The sequence below is a fragment of the Somniosus microcephalus genome, chromosome 9, assembly GCF_052327205.1.
Source record: "Somniosus microcephalus isolate GS21.2 chromosome 9, FLI_Smic_1.0, whole genome shotgun sequence".
NCBI lineage: Eukaryota > Metazoa > Chordata > Chondrichthyes > Squaliformes > Somniosidae > Somniosus > Somniosus microcephalus.
In genome coordinates this window covers 100730704-100752646 of record NC_140995.1, presented here as the reverse complement: position 1 = coordinate 100752646, position 21943 = coordinate 100730704, and the positions used below count along the sequence as shown (strand labels likewise).

Sequence of the window (21943 nt, the reverse complement as noted above, 5' to 3'; positions counted from 1 at the left end):
TACTTCAGTACTTTCCAGTTTCTTGCCATTAAGATAATAACTTGCTCTACGATTTTTCCTGCCAAAGTGCATAACCTCACACTTTCCAGTATTGTATTCCATCTGCCAAATCTCTGCCCACTTACTTAGCCTGTCTATGTCCCCTTGAAGGTTTTTTATGTCCTCCTCACTCCCTACTTTCCCCCCCATCTTAGTATCATCAGCAAACTTTGATATGTTACACTCGGTCCCCTCCTCCAAATCGTTAATATAGATTGTAAAGAGTTGGGGACCCAGCACTGACCCCTGCGGAACACCACTAGTTACTGATTGCCAGTCTGAGAATGAACCATTTATCCCAACTCTCTGCCTTCTGTTAGATAGCCAATCCTCTATCCATGCCAGAATATTACCCCCAATCCCGTGATTTTTTATCTTAAGCAATAATCTTTTGTGTGGCACCTTGTCAAATGCCTTTTGGAAGTCTAAATACACTACGTCCACTGGTTCCCCTTTATCCACCCTATATGTTACTTCCTCAAAGAACTCCAGCAAATTTGTCAAACATGACTTCCCCTTCATAAAACCATGCTGACTTTGTCCTATTAAATTATGATTATCCAAATGTCCTGTTACTGTCTCCTTAATAATGGACTCCAAAATTTTACCTACCACAGATGTTAGGCTAACCGGTCTATAGTTTCCAGCCTTCTGTCTACTGCCCTTTTTAAATAAGGGTGTTACATTAGCAGTTTTCCAGTCTGCCGGGACCATTGCCGAGTCCAGGGAGTTTTGGAAAATTATTACCAATGCATCCACAATCCCTACCGCCACTTCCCTCAAGACCCTAGGATGTAAGCCATCAGGTCCAGGTGATTTATCCGCCTTGAGTCCCATTATTTTACCGAGTACCACTTCCTTAGTGATTTTGATTGTGTTTAGCTCCTACCCCCCCCTTTAGCCCCCTGTTTGTCCAGTGTTGGGATATTCTTAGTGTCTTCTACTGTAAAGACTGATGTACATTGACTAAAGAAAGTGCACTGTATGTATATATTGAATGGAATTGAATTAGTACAGGGTGGGAGTGGTGCTGGAAAGGGATTTCATTACTTTCAATGCCTTAGACAATGTGAGAAAGTAATTAAAAATTGCTAATCGAATGCTGGGATATTTAGTCAAAATAGTAGATGGCAAGTTTACAGAAGTTATGCAGTGGCTTTACAGTGCACAATTGGAATATGGCGACTAATTCTGGTCACGGCACCACACTTAATGGAGAGATACAAGAGTAATTCCAAGTTTGAAGGGGCGAGCTGTGATGAAAGATGAGGGAAGCTCAAGCTTCTATATTTGAAGCAGAGGAAGGTACACTGCTGTGGTTAGAATGTGGGACAGTGAGGTTAATTTTGGATTGCTCTAGCAAAGAGCCAGCAAGTTTAAGAGATACCTCTGCTAAAATATAAAGAACATAAATGGTTTAAATAAGTAAACCCAGGATATTACTTGAAAATAAGCAGGCTAGTGGGATTCTAAATTTAAATCAGTGAAATGTAAATTTAAAATAAATATCAGGGAAAAACTTTCCTTCTCCAAGGATGATAAATGCTTGGAATAATGTGCCAAGTGTGGTAGTGGAGACAAGGGACATTCAAAATGGAATTGGAGCTTGACTTGATAATTATAGTATTGTGGCGGAGCCACCAAAGGACTCAGATCGTTTGTACATAATTCCTTTAACAACATGTTAGTTACAGTCTGAGTCTGTACCTTTATTTATGCTGTTTAACTGTACAGAGTGTGGTTGCTTTAACAGCGCGGTTAAAACGTGATGACGTCACGACGTTCATCACGTGATCTCCCACTGGCGGGAAAACGTGATGATGTCAGCCACAGGACTGCAGGGGCAGTCCTCGTGGAGCCTCCAGAGAGCAGACCTACATTCGATGTTATCCTGCAGTTTCTTGTTAAAGCCTGTTTGTTTCATTGAAGTTCATTTTGTTTGATCGCCTGAGTAGAACTCAGTCTTTTAGTTAGGAACCCACGTTCCTACAGTATTAGAAAAGTGAGTCTTGATGTACCAAATGGTCCTTTCTTGTCCTTGCATTGTAATATGTAATGCATTTCAGGCAGGAAAAGACCATTAGTTTATCTAGTCTGCCCAGCCAATTAGCTCCTTTCTTTCCTGTAAGGTATCTCTTATCTTCATTCATAAAATTGAATAACCGTGAATCCTTTTGGATGTCACAAAGGCTGAAGAGATTCATTACTTTCTCCTTATCAACCAAATGTTTGAAAAGCACTGTGCATTTATTTTTGTAACATGGGCCCATTTGCCCTTTCAGCTAGGAAAGCTCCTCTCCTCTTCAGGATAGGCCTAGTCACAGACACATTTCCTGGAAATCTCTTCACTTTCACAGGCCAGATTCCAGGTTGATCAAATTAAGTAGCAAAATGCTGCCTATGAGCCTTCAGGAGACTAATTATGCTGGAACCAAACTCTCCAATGTGGGGGTTCCGAAGTTATGGCCCGGCACTCCTTTGATTTGGCTCGTGAAACCCATGTAGGTTCCTTTCTTCTTTGCGTAGCTGTGCACAAAGCTGACTTTGATTTCAACCCTGGGGCTTAGAGGACTGGACAAGGCTGCCCTTGAGCTTCAAGGTTCAACGTCCTTGCTCTACTATATCACTTGGTCATTGTGGATCTTGTTTCCGTCACAGGTTTTCAATGAGAGTAAATTGCAAGAATAGTTACAAAACATTCTTCTGTCATCCTTTCTTCCTTGCGGAAACTCATTTGTATTATAGATGGACCCAGGGCGCATTTATGTACTGAATATAGTCACCTTGAACGACACACAATTTGGCATTTTGGCAACATTTTGAATCTTTGATGTAAAAGCAATTAATACTTACATGGCTGGAGAACAGTACAGTGGCCTATTTTATGAATAAACATGACAAATGTTATTTGGATGATCCACAATTGGCAGAGAAGACACTATCACATTGATTGTTTTGCATTTAGTGAAGGTACTGATAGACCTCTTCAGTAGTAGTGCTATATATACCACAAAAACACTCTTCACATGAAACGCCTCGCTACACTTTTTTTTAAGCAAGTCCAGGACCACCTATTTGACCTTTTACCTTTTCTGTCGGATAGGTTATGTGGAAATATGGTCAGTTCCTTCAGAAAAGGAAGGAAAGGGAACTTTGAGGTCGACAGTAGCCTTGACTGAGAATATATAGTTCAATAACTAGAGATTCCCATTACAGTTTGCAATCTCTCATTGCTTCATTTTGATCTACTTTGATCCTAAAAAAAAGGCAATTATCCTAATGGCTTTTAATTGGTTTTCAGACTACTTTCCCCCACCCCTTCATTGGAGACTACATTTCCTCCTACCAGACAGAAGGGACAGGGGCATAGCTACAGATTTTTTAAAGCAGGATTTTATGTGGGAAAAAATAATTAAAAGGGCAAATGGTATTCTGGCTTTTATATCTAGGGCATTGAATGCCAAAGCAAGTAGTGGCTGATGAATCTTTACAAACTATTGGTTAGGCCACAGTTGGAGTGCTGCCTGCAACTCTCATTATGGAAAGAGCATTGGAGCCACAGAAAAGGCATAGTGTAGATTTGCTAAGATAATGCACCACAGTCATGTACAGTGTCAGTTGTGACTTTGGTTATGGTTGTTTCAGTGCTGTGGCAGAGACGGAAACCACAGGGTAAGAAAGATTGGCACTGATTTGGGAGGCTACAACATCTTCAAGGACTTGGGATAAAATGGAGATTGGAGATGGGGTGCAGTTGGCATGGACTGAGGGGTCAAGGATGTTTTATTGGGGGGGGGGAAGGTTGATGGCAGTTTTGAAAGTGAAGGGGTCAGTACCTCAGGACAGGGAACCATTTACAATGGCAGCTAGCATGGACCCAGGAAGGGCAGGGGGAATAGGGTCGAGGGAGCAAGAGGTGGGTCTTATGGCTCGGAAAGGGTATGAGGGTAGATGGGAGAGAGACAGGAAGTTAGCGCTAGGCCAGGGAAGATGTATGGGGGGGGTTTGGCTTGGTGAGCAAGGGAAATGGGGAAGCAGCAAAGGCTGATGAACAGAACATTCCAATCTTAGTGACAAAAAGGTTCGTGAGCCCCTTGCATAGGTTATTGGAGGTGAGGGTGAGGATGATGGGGCACGGAAGAGGGGTTTAAAGAAATGGTTGGTAATAAAGAGAAGAATCTTTGCTCTCTGTGTTGATCCTGGAGTCTTGGGCAGTTTTTGCAGAGGAGAGTGAGGCCCAATAGTGCTTGATATAATCCAGCAAAATCTGGTGATGAATGGCTAAACCAGGTGTGTGCCAGATATGCTCAAGTCTACGCCCTTGGATTTGAAGGTGTGAAGATAGGAGCCATACAAGAAAAATTACCAGATGGGAGACTCTAAAGGTTTTTCTGGGGATAAGGGCATTAAAGGTGGTGGTGAGGGAATGGTTGAGGGAAACAAGAGCAGCAGATGTATCATGGCAAATGGAAGAGTAAAGCCTAGGCAGTTAGGAGTCTGAAAATGCAATTGTAAGTGATTTGGGAGAGAGATTTTCCCCCAGGAATGGTGCAGAAGGAAGTGGGGTTGGAATGGAGCAGGGTAACATGGGTAGCTAGGGATACACAGCAGTGGGCTCTTCAATGATCAAGCCCATGGGAGTCGCCATGAATATGGGTAAGAGAGCTTATATGGATGGAGAGGATATCTTTGGATATCAAATCAAATCAACTTTTATTGTCATTGTTAGTGCACAAGTGCAGTACAACGAAATGTAGGCTTGCGGCTCCCGAGAGTGTACATTTAGATTAAGACATTTAAACATTCAACATACATTTGGCTTGTAGTATATTAACATAAATATAACCATAATAAAGTGCATTGGCAGATGTGCAGGCTTTAGAGTTTATTTGTGGAGTTCAGTAGAATGACAGCCCTGGGAAAGAAGCTGTTCCTAAATCTGGTCGTACGGGTGCGAATGCATCTGTAGCGTCTCCCAGATGGCAGGAGGGCGAACAGACTGTGGCTGGGGTGGGTAGGGTCTTTGATGATGGACCGTGACCTCCGTAGACAGCGTTTCTGGTATATGTGCTCTATGGTCGGTAGCCGGGTGCCGGTAATGCGTTGGGCAGTTTTGACTACCCGCTGCAGGGCTTTCCGGTCATAGTAGCTACAGCTGCCATACCATACTGTGATACAGTTTGTCAGGATGCTCTCTATAGTGCAGCGGTAAAAGTTAGAGAGGATCAGGGGTGACAGATTACATCCCTTCAGCCTCCTTAGGAAATATAGGCGCTGCTGGGCCTTCTTCACCAGAGAGGAGGTGTTGAGGGACCAGGAGAGGTCTTCCGTGATGTGGACTCCGAGGAACTTAAAGCTGTCCACCCTTTCCACCACAGCCCCATTGATGTGGATGGGGGTGTGACTTCCGCCTTTGGACTTCCTGAAGTCCACAATGATTTCTTTTGTTTTCTTGGTGTTAAGGGCCAGGTTGTTATCGGCGCACCACTTCACGAGATGCTGGACCTCCTCCCTGTAGGCTGACTCATCATTGTTGGTGATCTGGCCTACTACCGTGGTGTCATCCGCAAACTTGATGGTGTTGGAACCATTAACAGCCACACAGTCGTGGGTGACGAGGGAGTAGAGGAGGGGGCTCAGCACACATCCTTGTGGGGCCCCCGTGTTCAGGGTCGGGGGGGGGGGGGAAGTGTGGTTACCTAATTTGACAGACTGGGGTCTGTTTGTTAGGAAGTCCAGGGTCCAGTTGCAGAGGGAAGTGTTCAGGCCAAGAGTTTGGAGTTTGGTGGCCAGCTTGTTGGGGACGATAGTGTTGAATGCTGAGCTGTAGTCTATGAACAGCATTCTGATGTAGGTCTCCTTACCATCTAAGTGATTCAGTGCCGAGTGTAGAGCAGTTGTGATTGCATCCTCCGTTGATCTGTTTGCACGATGGGCAAACTGGTGTTGGTCAAGAGAGGCAGGAACACTGGCTTTGATGTGGGCTAAGACCAGTCTCTCGAAACACTTCATTATGATGGGTGAGAGTGCGACAGGTCGATAGTCGTTCAGGCACGTCACAGCCGTTTGTTTTGGCACAGGAATAATGGTAGCGGTCTTGAAGCATGTAGGGACTACTGCCTGGGCCAATGACAGATTGAAGATGGCGGTGAAGACATCAGCCAGCTGATCACATTCCTTGAGTACCCGTCCAGGGATGCTATCCGGTCCAGCAGCCTTTCGTGTGTTCACTCCACGTAGAACACCCCTTACGTCAGAGGTCGACAGAGTGAGCACCTGGTCTTCCGGGGGTGGCAAGGCTTTGGTAGCCGGCTCCTTGTTGTCCCTGTCGAAGCAAGCGTAGAAGTTGTTAAGCTCCTCCGGAAGGGAGGCATCGCTAACCGGGGGGCTGGTGTTTTTGCCCTTGTAGTCAGTGATGGACTGGATGCCTTGCCACATGCGTCGGGGGTCCGAGTTGTTGCGGAAGTGATCCTCTATCTGCAGTGTCTGTTTCCTTTTGGCAGTCCTGATGCCCTTTTTTTAGGTTGGTCCTAGCTGCACTGTAAGCCGCCGCGTCGCCAGATTTAAATGCTGCGTCGCGTGCTTTCAACAGTGAGCGGACCTCTCCGTTCATCCAGGGTTTCTGGTTGGGGTATGTCCTGATATTTTTATGGGTCGTGACGACCTCGACGCAGCTGTTGATGTAGAATAGCACTGTGGATGCATATTCCTCGATGTCATTATGGGCAAACATGCCCCAATCAGTGCGTTCGAAGCAGTCCTGAAGCTCCGATACTGCTCCCTCTGGCCATACTTTCACTGCTCTCACTGATGTTCTCCCTCTTTTGATGAGTGGTTTGTATGCCCGGGCTAGAAACAGGGAGAGGTGGTCAGACTTCCCAAGGTGGGGGCAGGGAATGGCCTTGTAAGCGTCTACAATGCTCGTGTAGACTTGATCCAGTGTGTTCTCCCCTCTTGTGGGGCAGGAGACATTCTGGTGGAATTTCGGTAGTACAGTTTTTAGGTTTATGTGATTGAAGTCCCCCGCGACGATAAGTTCCGCCTGGGTGCGCAGTTTGTTGTTCGCTGATGGCCCTGTAGAGGTCCTTCAGTGCTAGTTCGGCATTAGTATGTGGTGGGATGTAGACCGCAGTGATGATAACAGCCGTGAATCCCCGAGGCAGGTAGAAGGGTCTGCACCTTACCATGAGGAATTCCAAATCAGCCGAGCAGGATCTATCAATTATATCAGTGTTAGTGCACCAGGCATTGTTAGTGTAAATGCACAAACCGCCTCCTTTGCTCTTACCGGAGTCTGCAGTTCTGTTGGCGCGGAAGACCGTGCGTCCTTCTAGTTGGATGGTGGTGTCAGGGATGCCGTTGTTCAGCCAGGTCTCTGTGAAGATCATGGCGCAGCATTCCTTTGTCCTTTTCTGTGTGGAGAGATCCAGTTTGATCTCATCCATTTTGTTCTCCAGTGACCTGACGTTGGCCAGGAAAATACTTGGGAGGGAGGGTTTGTGTGGGGCCCTCTTCAGCCTGTTTTGGATACCTGCCCTCTTACCCCGCTTCTGCTTGCGTTCTCTGTGCGGTCTGCGCTGACTTCCGGCTGGGGAAGGACGCCACGCTGGTCCCGGGGGTCGGGCGATGTCGGGAGGCAGATCGATGTCGCCGAGTGTAAGCCGCACGCAGTCGGCCCCGATGTCTAGGAGCGTCTGCCAGCTGTACGGTAGGTCAGCCTTTAATTCCCGAATCAGCAGAGTCCAGAAGAGACTCAGAAGGAGGGTGAAAACGCTCAGTCTCTGGAGAGACAAAGCCGCTGCGTCCGTGCGCGCCGCCATCATATTGGGGATGAACTTGGAATGAGGCTTGTGGAAGTGGTACATAACAAGGATTTTAAAGGAGGTGAGCGGGTTTGAACAAAGTGAGATGCTTGGAGTAGGGGGAAGAGACCAAAGTGTGACATGGTGGCACGGACCACACTGCCACCACAGCAGTTTGGGCAGGACAGGCAGGGAGGCTTTAATAAGCGGCAAGGCGCTGCATCCCATGAGCCAGGTTTCAGTAAAAGCCAGGATGTTGACGCAATCATCCACAATAAGGTCATAAAGACGAGGGTGTTGTTCGCGAGTGAATGAACATTCTGGACAGAAATGCACAGAGGGCTGGTGATTGATCTTTCAGCATCCAAGGGGCTGTAGTGGTAGTTGGGAGGAATGGTATGGGAAGAAGGTTGTTGAGGTTAGCTTCCAGCGGATGTGCTGAGCGGGAAGGTCAGCGAGTGAGGAAGATGGGGCAGTGGGTATTGCTGCTCAAAAATAGGCTGTGATGGGTGCCTCAATAGGTGCTTTGGAAAGTGACAAGAGAGGCACAGAGGGTGGCTGTTCCTCCCAACTACCACTACAGCCCTTTGGATGCTGAAAGATCAGAATGTTCATTTACACACAAACAATGCCCTTGTCTTTATGACCTTATTGTGGATGATTGCGTTGACATCCTGGCTTTTACAGAAACTTGGCTCATGGGTTGCGGCTTCTTGCTGCTTACTAAAGCCACCTTGCCTGATGTGGTAGATTCAGGACTAGGATAGCTGCAGAAGAATAGTGAACAGAGTAGTAGTATTGGGTTGGGCTTGTGGGGGCAGGAGAGGAGAAATGAAAAGTGATGTGACTGAATGACAGGAAGGGGAGGAGAAAAGAGAGATGTGTATGAGAGCAGCCCAACTGAAGGAGTCGCAAGTAATTTGCTTTAAAAGTCTATAATACTAAATGGAAATGGTTTTTTTTGTTGGGGAAAATCAGTAACTTCTCAAACTTTGATTTCCTAACAATCTTGCTTCACTTAATCTGCAGTTTATATTCTGATATAAATTGATTCCCATCAGAGTTTGTTTGGCAGCCTCTAAGAACCAGAATGTCATTGGAGTGCTGAAATTTGGGAAGATCAAATATTTCTTAAGACCTTTGACACTCGTATAGAACCTCAATCTTGTTCTCTATCAACTTTTTTCTTTTTGAGTTTATATCGTGACCTCTTTTTTGTAAGCAAAATGGTTTTACTTTTGGCTTTTGTTTCTGTATGCAAACTCCTCGGAGCTTCAAGCTTCATTCAGTGGATCCTGCCATATTTTCCTTGAGACATCAATTGGGCTGCCCCGTCCCAAGATTTTTGCAAAACTTCCTTTGACTTTCACCTCTTGAACTTTTGTACTGGCATTGTTAGCTAGCACTTCATCCCTTGGAAGTCACGTTTATGCTAACCTTTTTAGAGCCCAACATACTATAGCAAAAGGACTAAAGATTTTTACAATTCTGGACAATTTTCATTAGGTAATAAAATAAGAAAACAACATTATATTGAAGGGATGCAGTGCTAGTAAAGATGTTGAAACCAGTCTTTCGAGGAGGTAAAAACTGAAGCAATCTTTGAAATCAATCCAATTTCTAAAGAACATAGTGCAAAATGTTTTTTTGTTACATATGGATGATTGCCAGGAAAACATAAAGCCCCACCATCTGTAAGGCAATGACATAGAACCAGCTCTAACTAAACACTGAGAGCATAAAGTAAGGAGTAAGATCACTGATCCATCAAGCCTGCTCCTTCCGCAGTCTGTATGATATGCACAATCATAATGCATAAAATAAGGAGTTGTGGCAGAGCCACTAAAGGACTCAGATCGTTTGTATATAATTCCCTTTAACAACATGTTAGCTACAGCCTGAGTCTGTATCTTTATTTATACTGTTTACTTGTACAGAGCGTGATTACTTTAACAGCACGGGTAAACGCGATGACGTCACTCCGTACATCACGTGATCCCCCACTGGCGGGAAGAACGTGATGACGTCATGACGTCAACCACGGGACCGCCCGGGCAGTCCTCGTGGAGCCTCCAAACTGAACAGACCTACACTCGATGTTCTCCTGCAGTTACTTGTTTAAACCTGTTAGTTTCCATAAAACTTCGTTTTGTTTGAGCGCCTGAGTGGACCTCAGTCTTTGGATAGGAACTAGACATTCCTACATTGGTGACCCCGACTTTTGCGAACGGTTTTTGCAGAAGATAATCAACATGGAAACGAACGCCGTTACCTTGAAGCTACCGCAGTTCTGGGAGCAACAACCAGCCGCGTGGTTCATCCAGGCTGAAGCCCAGTTCGCCATCAGGGACATCGTTGCGGATCAGACCCGTTATTATTACGTGGTCTCCGACCTCGACAGCGCCACAGCCTCACGGATCGTCAGCCTACTCAGTAGTCCGCCTACTGATCGCAAGTATGACACGTTAAAGGCACGGTTGCTGTAGGTCTTTGGGCTCACGAAGTCAGAGCGCGCCCGCCGGCTGCTCGCTATGCCCGGCCTCGGGGACTCCAGGCCGTCCGAGCTCATGAGCCAGATGCTCACGCTCCTCGGTTCTGAGCCGGAATGCTTCCTCTTCAGGGAGTTATTCCTCAGCCTACTCCCAGAGCAAGTTTAGGCTGCCCTAGCCAGGTCTGAAGTCACAGACTGCGCGGAGCTTGCGGCCAAAGCGGACAAGATTTTCGCGGTGACACAGCAGCACTGCGCGGCCATGAGGCGCCCATCCCTCACAGACGCTGCTCCAACTCCTCAATCATCAGGGTTGTGCTTCTACCACGCCCGTTTTGGTGCGAAAGCAAGATGCTTGCCGCCCTCCCTGCAGTTTTTCACTCAAAAAAAAAAAAAAAAAAAAACATCTACAGCCACCCTGGCAAAAGAGGACCGGGTCTAACGAGCGCCCCGCGGCTGCGATGGCCATCGGAGATTCAGGGAAGCTTCTCTTCATCACCGACTCCCTATCTGGTTGACGTTTCCTTTGCGACACCGGGGCACAGTGTAGCATCCTACCTGCGTCAAATCTTGATATACTAGCTGGGGGCCATGGCACCGCCCTCGCGGCGGTTAAGGGCGCGTCCATTCGGACCTTCGGAAGGCGGCGGGTCCAGGTGTGTTTCGGCGGCCAGCGCTTCCACTGGGAGTTTATCACGGCCAAAGTCACGCAGGCCATCCTCGGGGCGGATTTTTTGTGCGCCAACAGCCTCCTGGTCGATGTCAGGCACCGCCGGTTGATCAATGCGGCCATGTTCCACTCCATTCTGTGCCACTGCGGTAACGACGTGCCGCGCACTGTCTTCTGTGCGTTCCCACCTCCTGACGACTTCACTCGGCTCCTCGGAGAGTTCCCAGATCTGACCAGGCCCACTTTATCCTCGGCCACTAAACATGGTGTGGAACATCACATCACCACCGGCCCCCCGGTTTACGCACGGGCCCGACGACTCTAACCCGGCAAGCTCGTGGCTGCGAAAGCGGAGTTCGACATGATGGAGCGGCTGGGGATTATTCGCCGGTCGAATAGTCCCTGGTCTTCGCCTCTCCACATTGTTCCGAAACCCGGCAGCGGATGGCGACCATGCGGCGACTACCGACGCCTGAATGACGCCACTACTCCTGATCGGTACCCGATCCCGCATATTCAAGATTTCTCGGCCCATTTGGCGGGAAATACCTTTTTTTCAAAAGTCGACCTCGTCCGTGGTTACCACCAGGTTCCCGTGCACCCGCAAGACATCCCGAAAACCGCAGTCATCACTCCATTTGGCCTGTTTGAATTTCTGCGGATGCCGTTTGGCTTGAAGAACGCTGCGCAGGTTTTCCAGCGCTTGATGGACTCCGTGCTTCGGGACCTAAAATTCCTCTTCGTCTACCTCGACGACATCCTCATCGCCAGCCCTAGCAAAGAGGAGCACTTCTGCCATTTGCGCACCCTCTTCACACGCCTCAGTCAACACGGCTTGATTATCAACCCGGCCAAGTGCCAGTTTGGCCTGCAGCAGATTGATTTCTTGGGCCACCGCATCACATCAGATGGCACAATTCCCTTACAGATGAAGGTCGAGGCGGTTACATCTTTTCCGCGCCCGCAGACCGTCAAGGCCCTACAAGAGTTCCTCGGGATGGTCAATTTTTATCACCGGTTCGTCCCTAAGGCGGCTCTGCTTATGCAGCCCTTGTACGAGGCCCTCAAGACCAAGTCTGGTAAGGATCCGATCAGCTGGACGGCCGAGATGAACCGGGTGTTCGTCGACACCAAAGGCGCCTTGGCCAACGCAACCATGCTGGTGCACCCGCTTCCAGGTGCCACCATTGCCCTTACCACCGACTCGTCTGACTACGCAATCGGCGCAGTGCAGGAACAGTGGGTGAATGGGACGTGGCAACCGCTGGCGTTTTTCAGCCGTCAACTATGGCGGAACAAAAGGAAGTACAGCACTTTCGACCGGGAGTTGCTGGCCCTTTTTCTAGCCATCCGCCATTTCCGGTTCTTACTAGAGGGACGTCCGTTCACGGCTTTTGTGTGGACCACAAGTCACTAACGTATGCTATGGCCAAGGCCGCCGAACCGTGGTCAGCTCGGCAACGTCACCTGACGTTCATTTCAGATTTCACCACGGACATTCAGCATCTGTCCAGCAAAGACAACCTGGTGGCGGATTGCCTCTCCCGCGCGACTGTGCACGCAGTCCAACTCGGAATCGACTATGCCCTCATGGCTGCAGATCAAGCCTCGGACCCAGAGGTCCAAGCATACAGGATCAGACCCTCTAGCTTCCAAGTGGCCGACGTCAAATTCCATGCCGCAGGCACCACGCTACTTTGCAACGTCTCCATGGGAGCTCCCCGCCCTATCGTACCTGGTGCCGAAAAGTGTTCGACACCATACACGGGTTGTCACACCCTGGCATGAAGGCCTCGCAAAGGCTGATGTCGTCAAAATTCATCTGGAGGGGTATGCACATGGATGTCCGCGACTGGGCCAACCCCTGCGTGGTCTGCCAAAAGGCCAAGGTACAACGTCATGTAAAAGCTCCATTGGCCACTTTCGCTGTTCCGGAGCATCGATTCGACCACGTGAATGTGGACCTCGTGGGGCCGCTTCCACCTTCTCAAGGTTTTACACACATCCTCACAATGGTAGACCACACCACTAGATGGCCAGAGGCAGTTCCTTTGGTTTCCACCACTTCGGCAGACGTGGCCAGAGCTTTCATCTCCTCTTGGGTTGCTCGTTTCGGGGTACCGGCAGACATCTCTTGCGATCGTGGACCGCAGTTTTCCTCTGAGCTCTGGAACGCTGTGGCTCAGGGGCTCGGCACCAAGCTGCATCGCACCACCGCCTATCATCCACAGGCGAATGGCCTGTGCGAGCGATTCCACAGGTCGCTCAAAGCCGCTCTGCGGGCCAGTCTTCAAGGCGCGGGATGGGTGGACAGACTTCCCTGGGTCCTTTTGGGTCTTCGTACGGCGCCCAAAGAAGATTTGCAATCGTCCTCGGCGGAACTCGTATATGGCCAGCCACTACGAGTACCAGGGGATTTCCTCCCGTCTCCAACAGAGCCATGGTCCGCATCCCAGCAACTCGTCAGCCACCAGGACGCGGCCAGATGTTTCGCTCCAGTGCCTACGTCGCATCACGGCTTACAGAGCTCCCACGTCCCAACTGAGCTGAAAAGTGCCGAGTTCGTGTTTATCCGCCACGACGCTCACCGGGATCCGCTCAAGCCTCCTTACACTGGTCCCTTCCGCGTCATAGAGCCGGGAGACAAACCCTTTTCGGTCGATATCGGAGGTAGACCGGACCACATTTCGGTTGACCGGTTGAAGCCGGCACACCTAGACCTGGACCACCCAATCGAAATCGCTCAACCGCCAAAATGGGGCCGACCGCCCACAGTCGCCGTGCCAGATCTACCACAACCGCCCGCCAGCTCGACCACCGTCCATCAGCTTCCACTTCAGGGTTACAGAAGTCGCTCGGACGGCTTGTCAGGCCGCCTCGCCGTCTCACTTTTGCTGTTAAAGATAATTCTGGGGGGGCGCATGTGGCAGAGCCACTAAAGGACTCAGATCGTTTGTATATAATTCCCTTTAACAACATGTTAGCTACAGCCTGAGTCTGTGTCTTTATTTATACTGTTTACTTGTACAGAGCGTGATTACTTTAACAGCGCGGGTAAATGCGATGACGTCACGCCGTACATCACGTGATCCCCCACTGGCGGGAAGAACGTCATGACGTCAACCACGGCACCGCCCGGGCAGTCCTCGTGGAGCCTCCAAACTGAACAGACCTACACTCGATGTTCTCCTGCAGTTACTTGTTTAAACCTGCTGGTTTCCATTAAACTTCGTTTTGTTTGAGCGCCTGAGTGGACCTCAGTCTTTGGATAGGAACTAGACATTCCTGCAGAGTAAGTTCACTGATCCATCGAGCCTGCTCCTTCCACAGTCTGTATGATATGCACAATCATCTATAAAAGAGTTTGTCTGTCTGTCCGGCTATACAATCAAAAGTTATAGAGCGTACCTACACATATGTTATATCAAAAGAAAGCTTATCATTAGGGGAGTCTAATAGGCATAATTACTTTTTGGTCAGACAAAAATTGTTCGGACAGTATACAAAAAATCTCCAAAAAATGCACAACTGTGCTCATTAGCGTTGAGTGACATGATGGTTAACCAATCGGTGCATCACGGGGGGTGTTTCATTGTGTGTGTGGGCGGGACTAATCCTTCTGAGCGAATAAATAAATTACTTTAGCCGCCTTTCCTCAACAAAGAGACGGACACCGGAGCGAGTGCACGTGAGCGAGTTGAAGGAGAATTGAGAAGTGAGTGAAATTTCGGGTGCTGTAGTTAGCACTTAAAAAAAAAAAGAAGAAAAAAAAAATTTTGCATGTTGTAGGTAGGAGCATTTTATATAAAAAAAAGTAAAGAAATTTCGGGGAGAAGTGAGTGAAATTTAGGGTGTTGTAGTTAGGAGCGGTTCACCCAAAATGGCGTCCGCCCTTCTTCACCCGCCGGCCTCCGACATAAAAGCCCCGGAGGCACGCGCACCTCCACCCAGGGCCATTGAGGAGAAGATCGGGAAGGAGCTGGCGGGGACATCCCCTAGCAACAGTAACCAGGGAAGCTGATTGACTCTTCGAACTAAAGGCAGCTGCTTCCCTCTCTGTCTGTGTCTCTCTCTCTCTGTCTCTCTCCCCCTCTCCTCCCCCCCTCTCTCCTCCCCCCTCCCCTCCCCCCCCTGTCTCTCCTCCCCCCTCTCTCATCTCCCCTCCCCCTGTCTCTCCCCTCCCCCTGTCTCTCCCCTCCCCCTGTCTCTCCCCTCCCCCTGTCTCTCTCCTCCCCCCTGTCTCTCCCCTCCCCGTCTCTCCCCTCCCCCCGTCTCTCCCCTCCCCCCGTCTCTCCCCTCCCCCTGTCTCTCTCCTCCCCCCCGTCTCTCTCCTCCCCCCCGTCTCTCTCCTCCCCCCCGTCTCTCTCCTCCCCCCCGTCTCTCTCCTCCCCCCTGTCTCTCTCCTCCCCCCTGCCTCTCTCCTCCCCCCTGCCTCTCTCCTCCCCCCTGCCTCTCTCCTCCCCCCTGCCTCTCTCCTCCCCCCCGTCTCTCTCCTCCCCTCCCCCTCTCTCCTCCCCTCCCCCTCTCTCCTCCCCTCCCCCTCTCTCCTCCCCCCCGTCTCTCCTCCCCCCCCGTCTCTCCTCCCCCCCGTCTCTCCTCCCCCCCGTCTCTCCTCCCCCCCCGTCTCTCCTCCCCCCCGTCTCTCCTCCCCCCCGTCTCTCCTCCCCCCCCCCGTCTCTCCTCCCCCCGTCTCTCTCCCCCCGTCTCTCTCCCCCCCGTCTCTCCTCCCCCCCGTCTCTCCTCCCCCCCGTCTCTCCTCCCCCCCGTCTCTCCTCCCCCCCGTCTCTCCTCCCCCCCGTCTCTCCTCCCCCCCCGTCTCTCCTCCCCCCCCGTCTCACCCCCCCCGTCTCTCCTCCCACCCGTCTCTCCTCCCACCCGTCTCTCCTCCCACCCGTCTCTCCTCCCCCCCGTCTCTCCTCCCCCCGTCTCTCCTCCTCCTCACTCTCTCTCCTCCCCACTCTCTCTCCTCCCCCTCTCTACCCCCCTCTCCTCCCCTACCCCTCTCTCTCCTCCCCCCTCTCTCCTCCCCCCCTCTCTCCTCCCCCTCTCTCCTCCCCCCTCTCCTCCCCACCCCCTCTCTCCTCCCCACCCCCTCTCTCCTCCCCACCCCCTCTCTCTCTCCTTCCCCCTCTCTCCTCCCCCTCTGTCTCTCCCCTCCCCCTGTCTCTCCCCTCCCCCTGTCTCTCCCCTCCCCCTGTCTCTCCCCTCCCCCTGTCTCTCCCCTCCCCCTGTCTCTCCCCTCCCCCTGTCTCTCTCCTCCCCCCCTGTCTCTCCCCTCCCCCTGTCTCTCTCCTCCCCCCCTGTCTCTCTCCTCCCCCCCTGTCTCTCCCCTCCCCCTGTCTCTCTCCTCCCCCCCTGTCTCTCTCCTCCCCCCCTGTCTCTCTCCTCCCCCCCCCCGTCTCTCTCCTCCCCCCCCCGTCTCTCTCCTCCCCCCCCGTCTCTCTCCTCCCCCCCTCGCTCTCTCCTCCCCCCCTCGCTCTCTCCTCCCCCCTCGCGCTCTCATCCCCCCTCTCTCCTCCCCCTCTCTCTCCTCCCCCTCTCTCTCCTCCCCCCCTCTCTCCTCCCCCCTCTCTCCCCTCCCCCTCTCTCTCCTCCCCTCCCCCTCTCTCTCCTCCCCTCTCCTCCCCTCCCCCCTCTCTCTCCTTCCCCCCCTCTCCTCCCCCCCTCTCTCCTCCCCCTCTCTCCTCCCCCCTCTCTCTCCTCCTCCCCTCTCTCTTCTCTCTCTCTCCCCCCCTCTCTCTCTCTCTCCTTCACAGACAGACAGACCGACAAACTCATTTATCTATATGAACATTTTTTTTTCTTTTTTCACAACAGCATGCCCCCAAGAAAACGAAGCAGACTTACACCCAGCACTTCTGATGCATCCCGAAAAAAGGCTAAGAGAGCCTCAGAGACTCCTGACCAGACTCGGGCACGTCAAGGTGATGACCGGACGAGGCATGCCCAAGCCAGAGGCTCAGAGACTCCTGGCCGGACTCAGGCACATCAAGGTGATGGCCGGACAAGGCATGCCCAAGCCAGAGCCTCGGAGACTCCTGACCAAACTCAGGCACGTCAAGCTGCTGAGCAGGCAAGACATGCCCAAGCCATAGCCTCAGAGACTCCTGACCAGACTCGGGCACGTCGCCAGGCCGACAATAGACGCAGGGGCATTGCCAGAGCTGACATTTGGAGTCATTGGCTCGGAGCAGCCTTCTCCTATATACCCACCATCAATTATGAAGCAGACCCCACAGTCATCATTGGCAAGATGACCGTCATTTGCCCTCACTGGCGCTCTGAAGTGGGAAGGGGAAATTGCTGGGATATGCTGCAATGGAGGAAAGGTTAAACTTCCAACACTAACAGCTCCGCCTGAACCCCTACACTCACTTCTGTTCGGCCGAAATCCAGCTTCAACACATTTCCTCACTCACATCAGAAAGTACAACAACTGCTTTGCAATGACCTCTTTTGGTGCAAACAGAGTGTGTGAATCAGGATTTTGCCCAACTTTTAAAGTTCATGGACAGGTGTACCATACAGCTGGCTCACTACTTCCTCTACCAAACGAAAGACCTCAGTTTCTGCAAATCTACTTTTTGGGTGATGACGAAGAGCAAGCCAATCGCTGCAGGGAAGCTGCTGTTCTCCCCGCACAACAACACCAAATCAAGCTTGAAACTTTGCTTGGGTTACAGGAGATGCTTCATCAGCAAAACCCATATGTAAAGAGTTTCAAAACAGCCATCAAAACAACAATAAATGAAGACCTCAAAGTTGTCATCAAAGCTGACAAGACTCCTGCAGGTGAACATGAGCGACGCGTCAATGCTCCGACCACCAATGAGGTAGCCATTGTCATTGTGGGCCAAGAATTTGAACAACGGGACATTGTCTTGCATATGAGAGGTGGTCCACTCAAAAGAATTTCTGAGCTTCACAGGTCATATGATCCTCTGCAATACCCGCTTTTGTTTTGCCATGGGGAAGATGGATACGATGCCTATAACAAGATCCCACATGTTGACCCCAAAACTGGTGTGCCACCTACAGCCCAAAGGCAAAAGATGGTTTCTGCCATGGAATTCTATTCATACAGGCTGATGGAACGACAAACTGCTTTAAACCACCTGCTTCAGTGTGGACGACTTCTCCACCAGTTCCTCACTGACATGTATGCAAAAATAGGAGAGCGGCTTCATTGGTTCCGGAATAACCAAAATCATTTGAGAGTCACAGACTATATACACTTACGAGATGCTGTGGCCAATGATGGCAACACTGAGGACATTGGTCAACTAGTCATCCTACCATCCACCTTCGTTGGAGGTCCTAGGTACATGCATGAGCACATGCAAGATGCCATGACCTATGTCAGAAACTATGGCAGACCTGACCTCCATCACCATGACTTGCAATCCCCAATGGCAGGAGTTCCCACCCAAAGCTGGTACTGAAAGGCATGAGCTCATAGCATGGGTCTTCAACCTCAAAGTTAAAAAACTGCTCAAACTCCTAACTGTGGGCAAACTTTTTAGTGCACACCATTGCTACATGTACAGCATTGAGTGGCAGAAGAGAGGACTTCCTCATGTTCATCTGTTACTCTGGCTTCAGGCAAAGATTCACCCCAATCAAGTTGATTCCTTCATCTCTGCAGAGCTACCCGATAAGGACCAGGATCCTATCCTCTTTGATGTTGTTGTAAAAAATATGATTCATGGTCCTTGTGGGTGACACAACCCTTCTTCTCCCTGCATGAAAAACAATGCATGTACAAAAGGGTACCCAAAGCCACTCCGCGAAGAAACTCATCATGGGGATGACGGCTATCCTTTGTACAGGAGAAGGGGCAAAGAGAGTGGAGGTTTCAGCACTGAGATAAGAATGCGAACTCAAAAATCTAGCGACTCAAGTCAACCTGGTCTGTCAACTCAGACAGCACAGCAAAGACAGACATTTTAAGTTGACAACCGTTGGATTGTTCCTTACTGTCCACTCCTATCCAGGCTCTTCAAATGTCACATCAATGTGGAGTACTGCCACTCAGTTAAGTCTATCAAATATGTGTGCAAGTACACCCATAAGGGCAGTGACCAAGCTGTCTTTGATCTTCAAGCGGCTGGACAGCAGAATCAAAATGATGAGATCACCACACATCTGATAGGCCATTACATCTGCAGCAATGAGGCAGCCTGGCGAACTTTTGGATTTGACATCCACAACCATTACCCCACTGTCACTAAATTGGATGTTCACTTGGAAAATGGACAAAGGGTTTTATTCCGACCTGCAAATGCCAGCCAACGTGCCGAGGAACCTCCAAAGACAAAACTTACAGCATTCTTTGAGTTGTGCCAAACGAATGACTTTGCCAAGACACTTTTCTATCATCAGGTGCCCAAGTACTACACCTGGCAGCCAAACAAGACATGGCGGGCTCGGCGCCCTGGAGCAGGTCAGAAGGAAGTTCCTGGTCATACAGGGGTGTACTCATCAGATGCACTTGGCAGAGTCTACACGGTCCATCCAAACAACACAGAGTGCTTTCACCTTCATCTACTCCTCCATGACGTTGCTGGGCCAACATCATTTAATGACCTCAAGACTGTCGCTGGCCAACTCTGTGACTCCTTTCAAGAAGCTTGCCGCAGGAGAGGACTCATTGAGGATGACATTCATTGGCATGCCACGATGACAGAAGCTGCTGTGTCTTACTCCCCCAATAGGCTACGAAATCTCTGCCATTATAATTGCCCTCTGCAGCCCTTCCAACCCGATGCAGTTGTGGGAAGATCACAAAGACAGCCTCACAGAAGACATCTTACACCAACTCAGGAGAGCCAACCCCACCATGGAGCTGAACTTCACTGATGCAATGTACAATCAGGTATTGATCCCTGGAGGACAAGACTTTGGCATTGGCTGGCAAGTCTCTGACTAAGTTGAACCTTCGACCTCCCAATAGGAATGATTCTCCAGGTCTCAGCAGAGAGGTTCTCGGGGAAACCACCTACAATGTTGAGGAACTGACCTCCTTTGTCACCGTCACTGAACCTAAATTGGTTCCAGACCAGAAAGAGACATACAGGCTGGTTGTGGATATGGTGGAAAACAATGCAGGTGGCATTATCTTCCTCAATACACCTGGTGGAACAGGAAAGACATTCCTGATCAATCTTTTACTGGCCATGGTTCGCTCTAAGGGACGCATTGCACTGGCTGTTGCCTCATCAGGAATCGCTGCAACTCTTCTCCAAGGAGGTCGCACTGCCCAATCAACCTTTGCTCTCCCTCTGGATCTGACAACACAAGAACACCCAGTGTGTAACATTAGCAAAGGAACTGGTGCTGCTGAGTTGCTTCAAAAGTGCAGACTCATTGTGTGGGATGAGTGTACAATGGCCCACAAGAGGGCACTTCAAGCACTTGACAGAACTCTTCAGGATCTGAGAGGCAACAATAGGCTGATGGGTGGCATCACCCTGTTGCTGGCAGGTGATTTCTGCCAAATCCTGCCAGTTGTACCCAGAGGAACTCCAGCAGATGAACTCAATGCATGTCTCAAGGCATCCCATCTGTGGCCAAATGTGCAAACAGTCCATTTGACCACAAACATGCGTGTTCATATGCATGGTGATGAGATGACAGAATCCTTTACACAACTTTTGCTACAATTGGGAGAAGGAAAATTGCCAGTTGACAGCAGTGGTCAAATCACCATTCCTCCAGGCTTTGGCAGTCCAGTCAAAACAGTTGATGAGTTGATCTCACAGGTGTATCCAGACCTCCTCAATCACTTCAAAGATCCCAAGTGGCTGTGTGAACGGTCAATACTTGCACCCAGGAATGATATTGTCAAACACACAAACATGCTCCTTTGTCAAAAACTCCCTGGCCAAGAGCGAATTTACAAAAGTGTTGATACTGTTTGTGACAGTGCTGATGCGGTACACTACCCCACTGAGTTCCTCAACTCATTGCAGCCTTCAGGAACGCCTCCTCACAAACTGGTACTGAAGGAAGGCATCCCCATCATGCTCCTAAGAAACACATATCCACCAAAGCTGTGCAATGGAACCAGACTGGCAGTCAAAAAGCTCATGTCAAATCTCATTGAGGCTACCATCATCTCTGGCTGCGCCAGAGGGGAGGATGTTCTCATTCCTCGAATTCCAATGATACCAACTGACTTGCCATTTCAATTCAAACGGCAACAGTTTCCTGTGACAATTTCTTTTGCTATGTCAATCAACAAGGCACAGGGGCAGACTTTGAAGGTTGCTGGCATCAATTTACTCACGCCCTGTTTTTCACATGGCCAGTTGTACGTGGCATGTTCAAGAGTTGGTGCATCAAGGAATCTGTTTATTTTAACACCCTCAGGAAAAACAGAAAATGTTGTCTATCAACGGGCTCTCCAATAATGCAGACTGCTCTCACCTTCGTCTACTCCTCCATGAGGTTGCTGGCCCAACATCATTTAATTACCTCAAAACTCTGACTGGCCATCTTTGTGCCTCCTTTGTAAAAGCTTGCCGCAGGAGAGGACTCTTTCAGGACTCTTCAAGATCTGAGAGGCTGCATACCTACTACAACATTACAAAATCACTCTGTGCAATACCAACCCTCTTGGGTTTGCAAACCTTTACCAGAGGGAGTATTCACTCAGTCTTTGGTTGTAACTCCAGCATATTGTCAAATGCTCTATTGTTCTACATTGTTGCAATAAATGTTCACTGTTGATTTCTAAACTGACCTCTAAATGCCTCACATAGAATCTTTTATTTCCCTATCAACTCATACACTGAAACTTTGTGAATAATGTAATATCACTCCTGGGTGCTTAGGAAGAGTTCTTCAATCCCACCAGTTTAAAAAACAGTTTTATAAACATTCCACAGGGTTCTTGAGTTCCCTCGGCACCGCCGGGCACTTCAGCTAGTAATGCATAAAATA

General features: G+C 49.9%; 1 protein-coding gene across 17 annotated transcripts in view; it reads left to right on the top strand.

The window, feature by feature from the left end:
* agbl5 (AGBL carboxypeptidase 5) overlaps window positions 1-21943 on the top strand; it is a 264564-nt gene that overhangs the window by 164892 nt on the left and 77729 nt on the right. Inside the window, exon 14 of one of the 17 annotated variants that reach the window (XM_085996888.1) lies at window positions 16817-17099. The exons of the other annotated variants lie outside the window; for them this stretch is intronic. Coding sequence (XP_085853014.1) covers window positions 16817-17094 — 278 coding nt within the window. The 3' untranslated portion in view covers window positions 17095-17099. Of the gene's footprint in view, window positions 1-16816; window positions 17100-21943 lie in introns of those variants that run through there. 17 annotated transcript variants of the gene reach the window in all.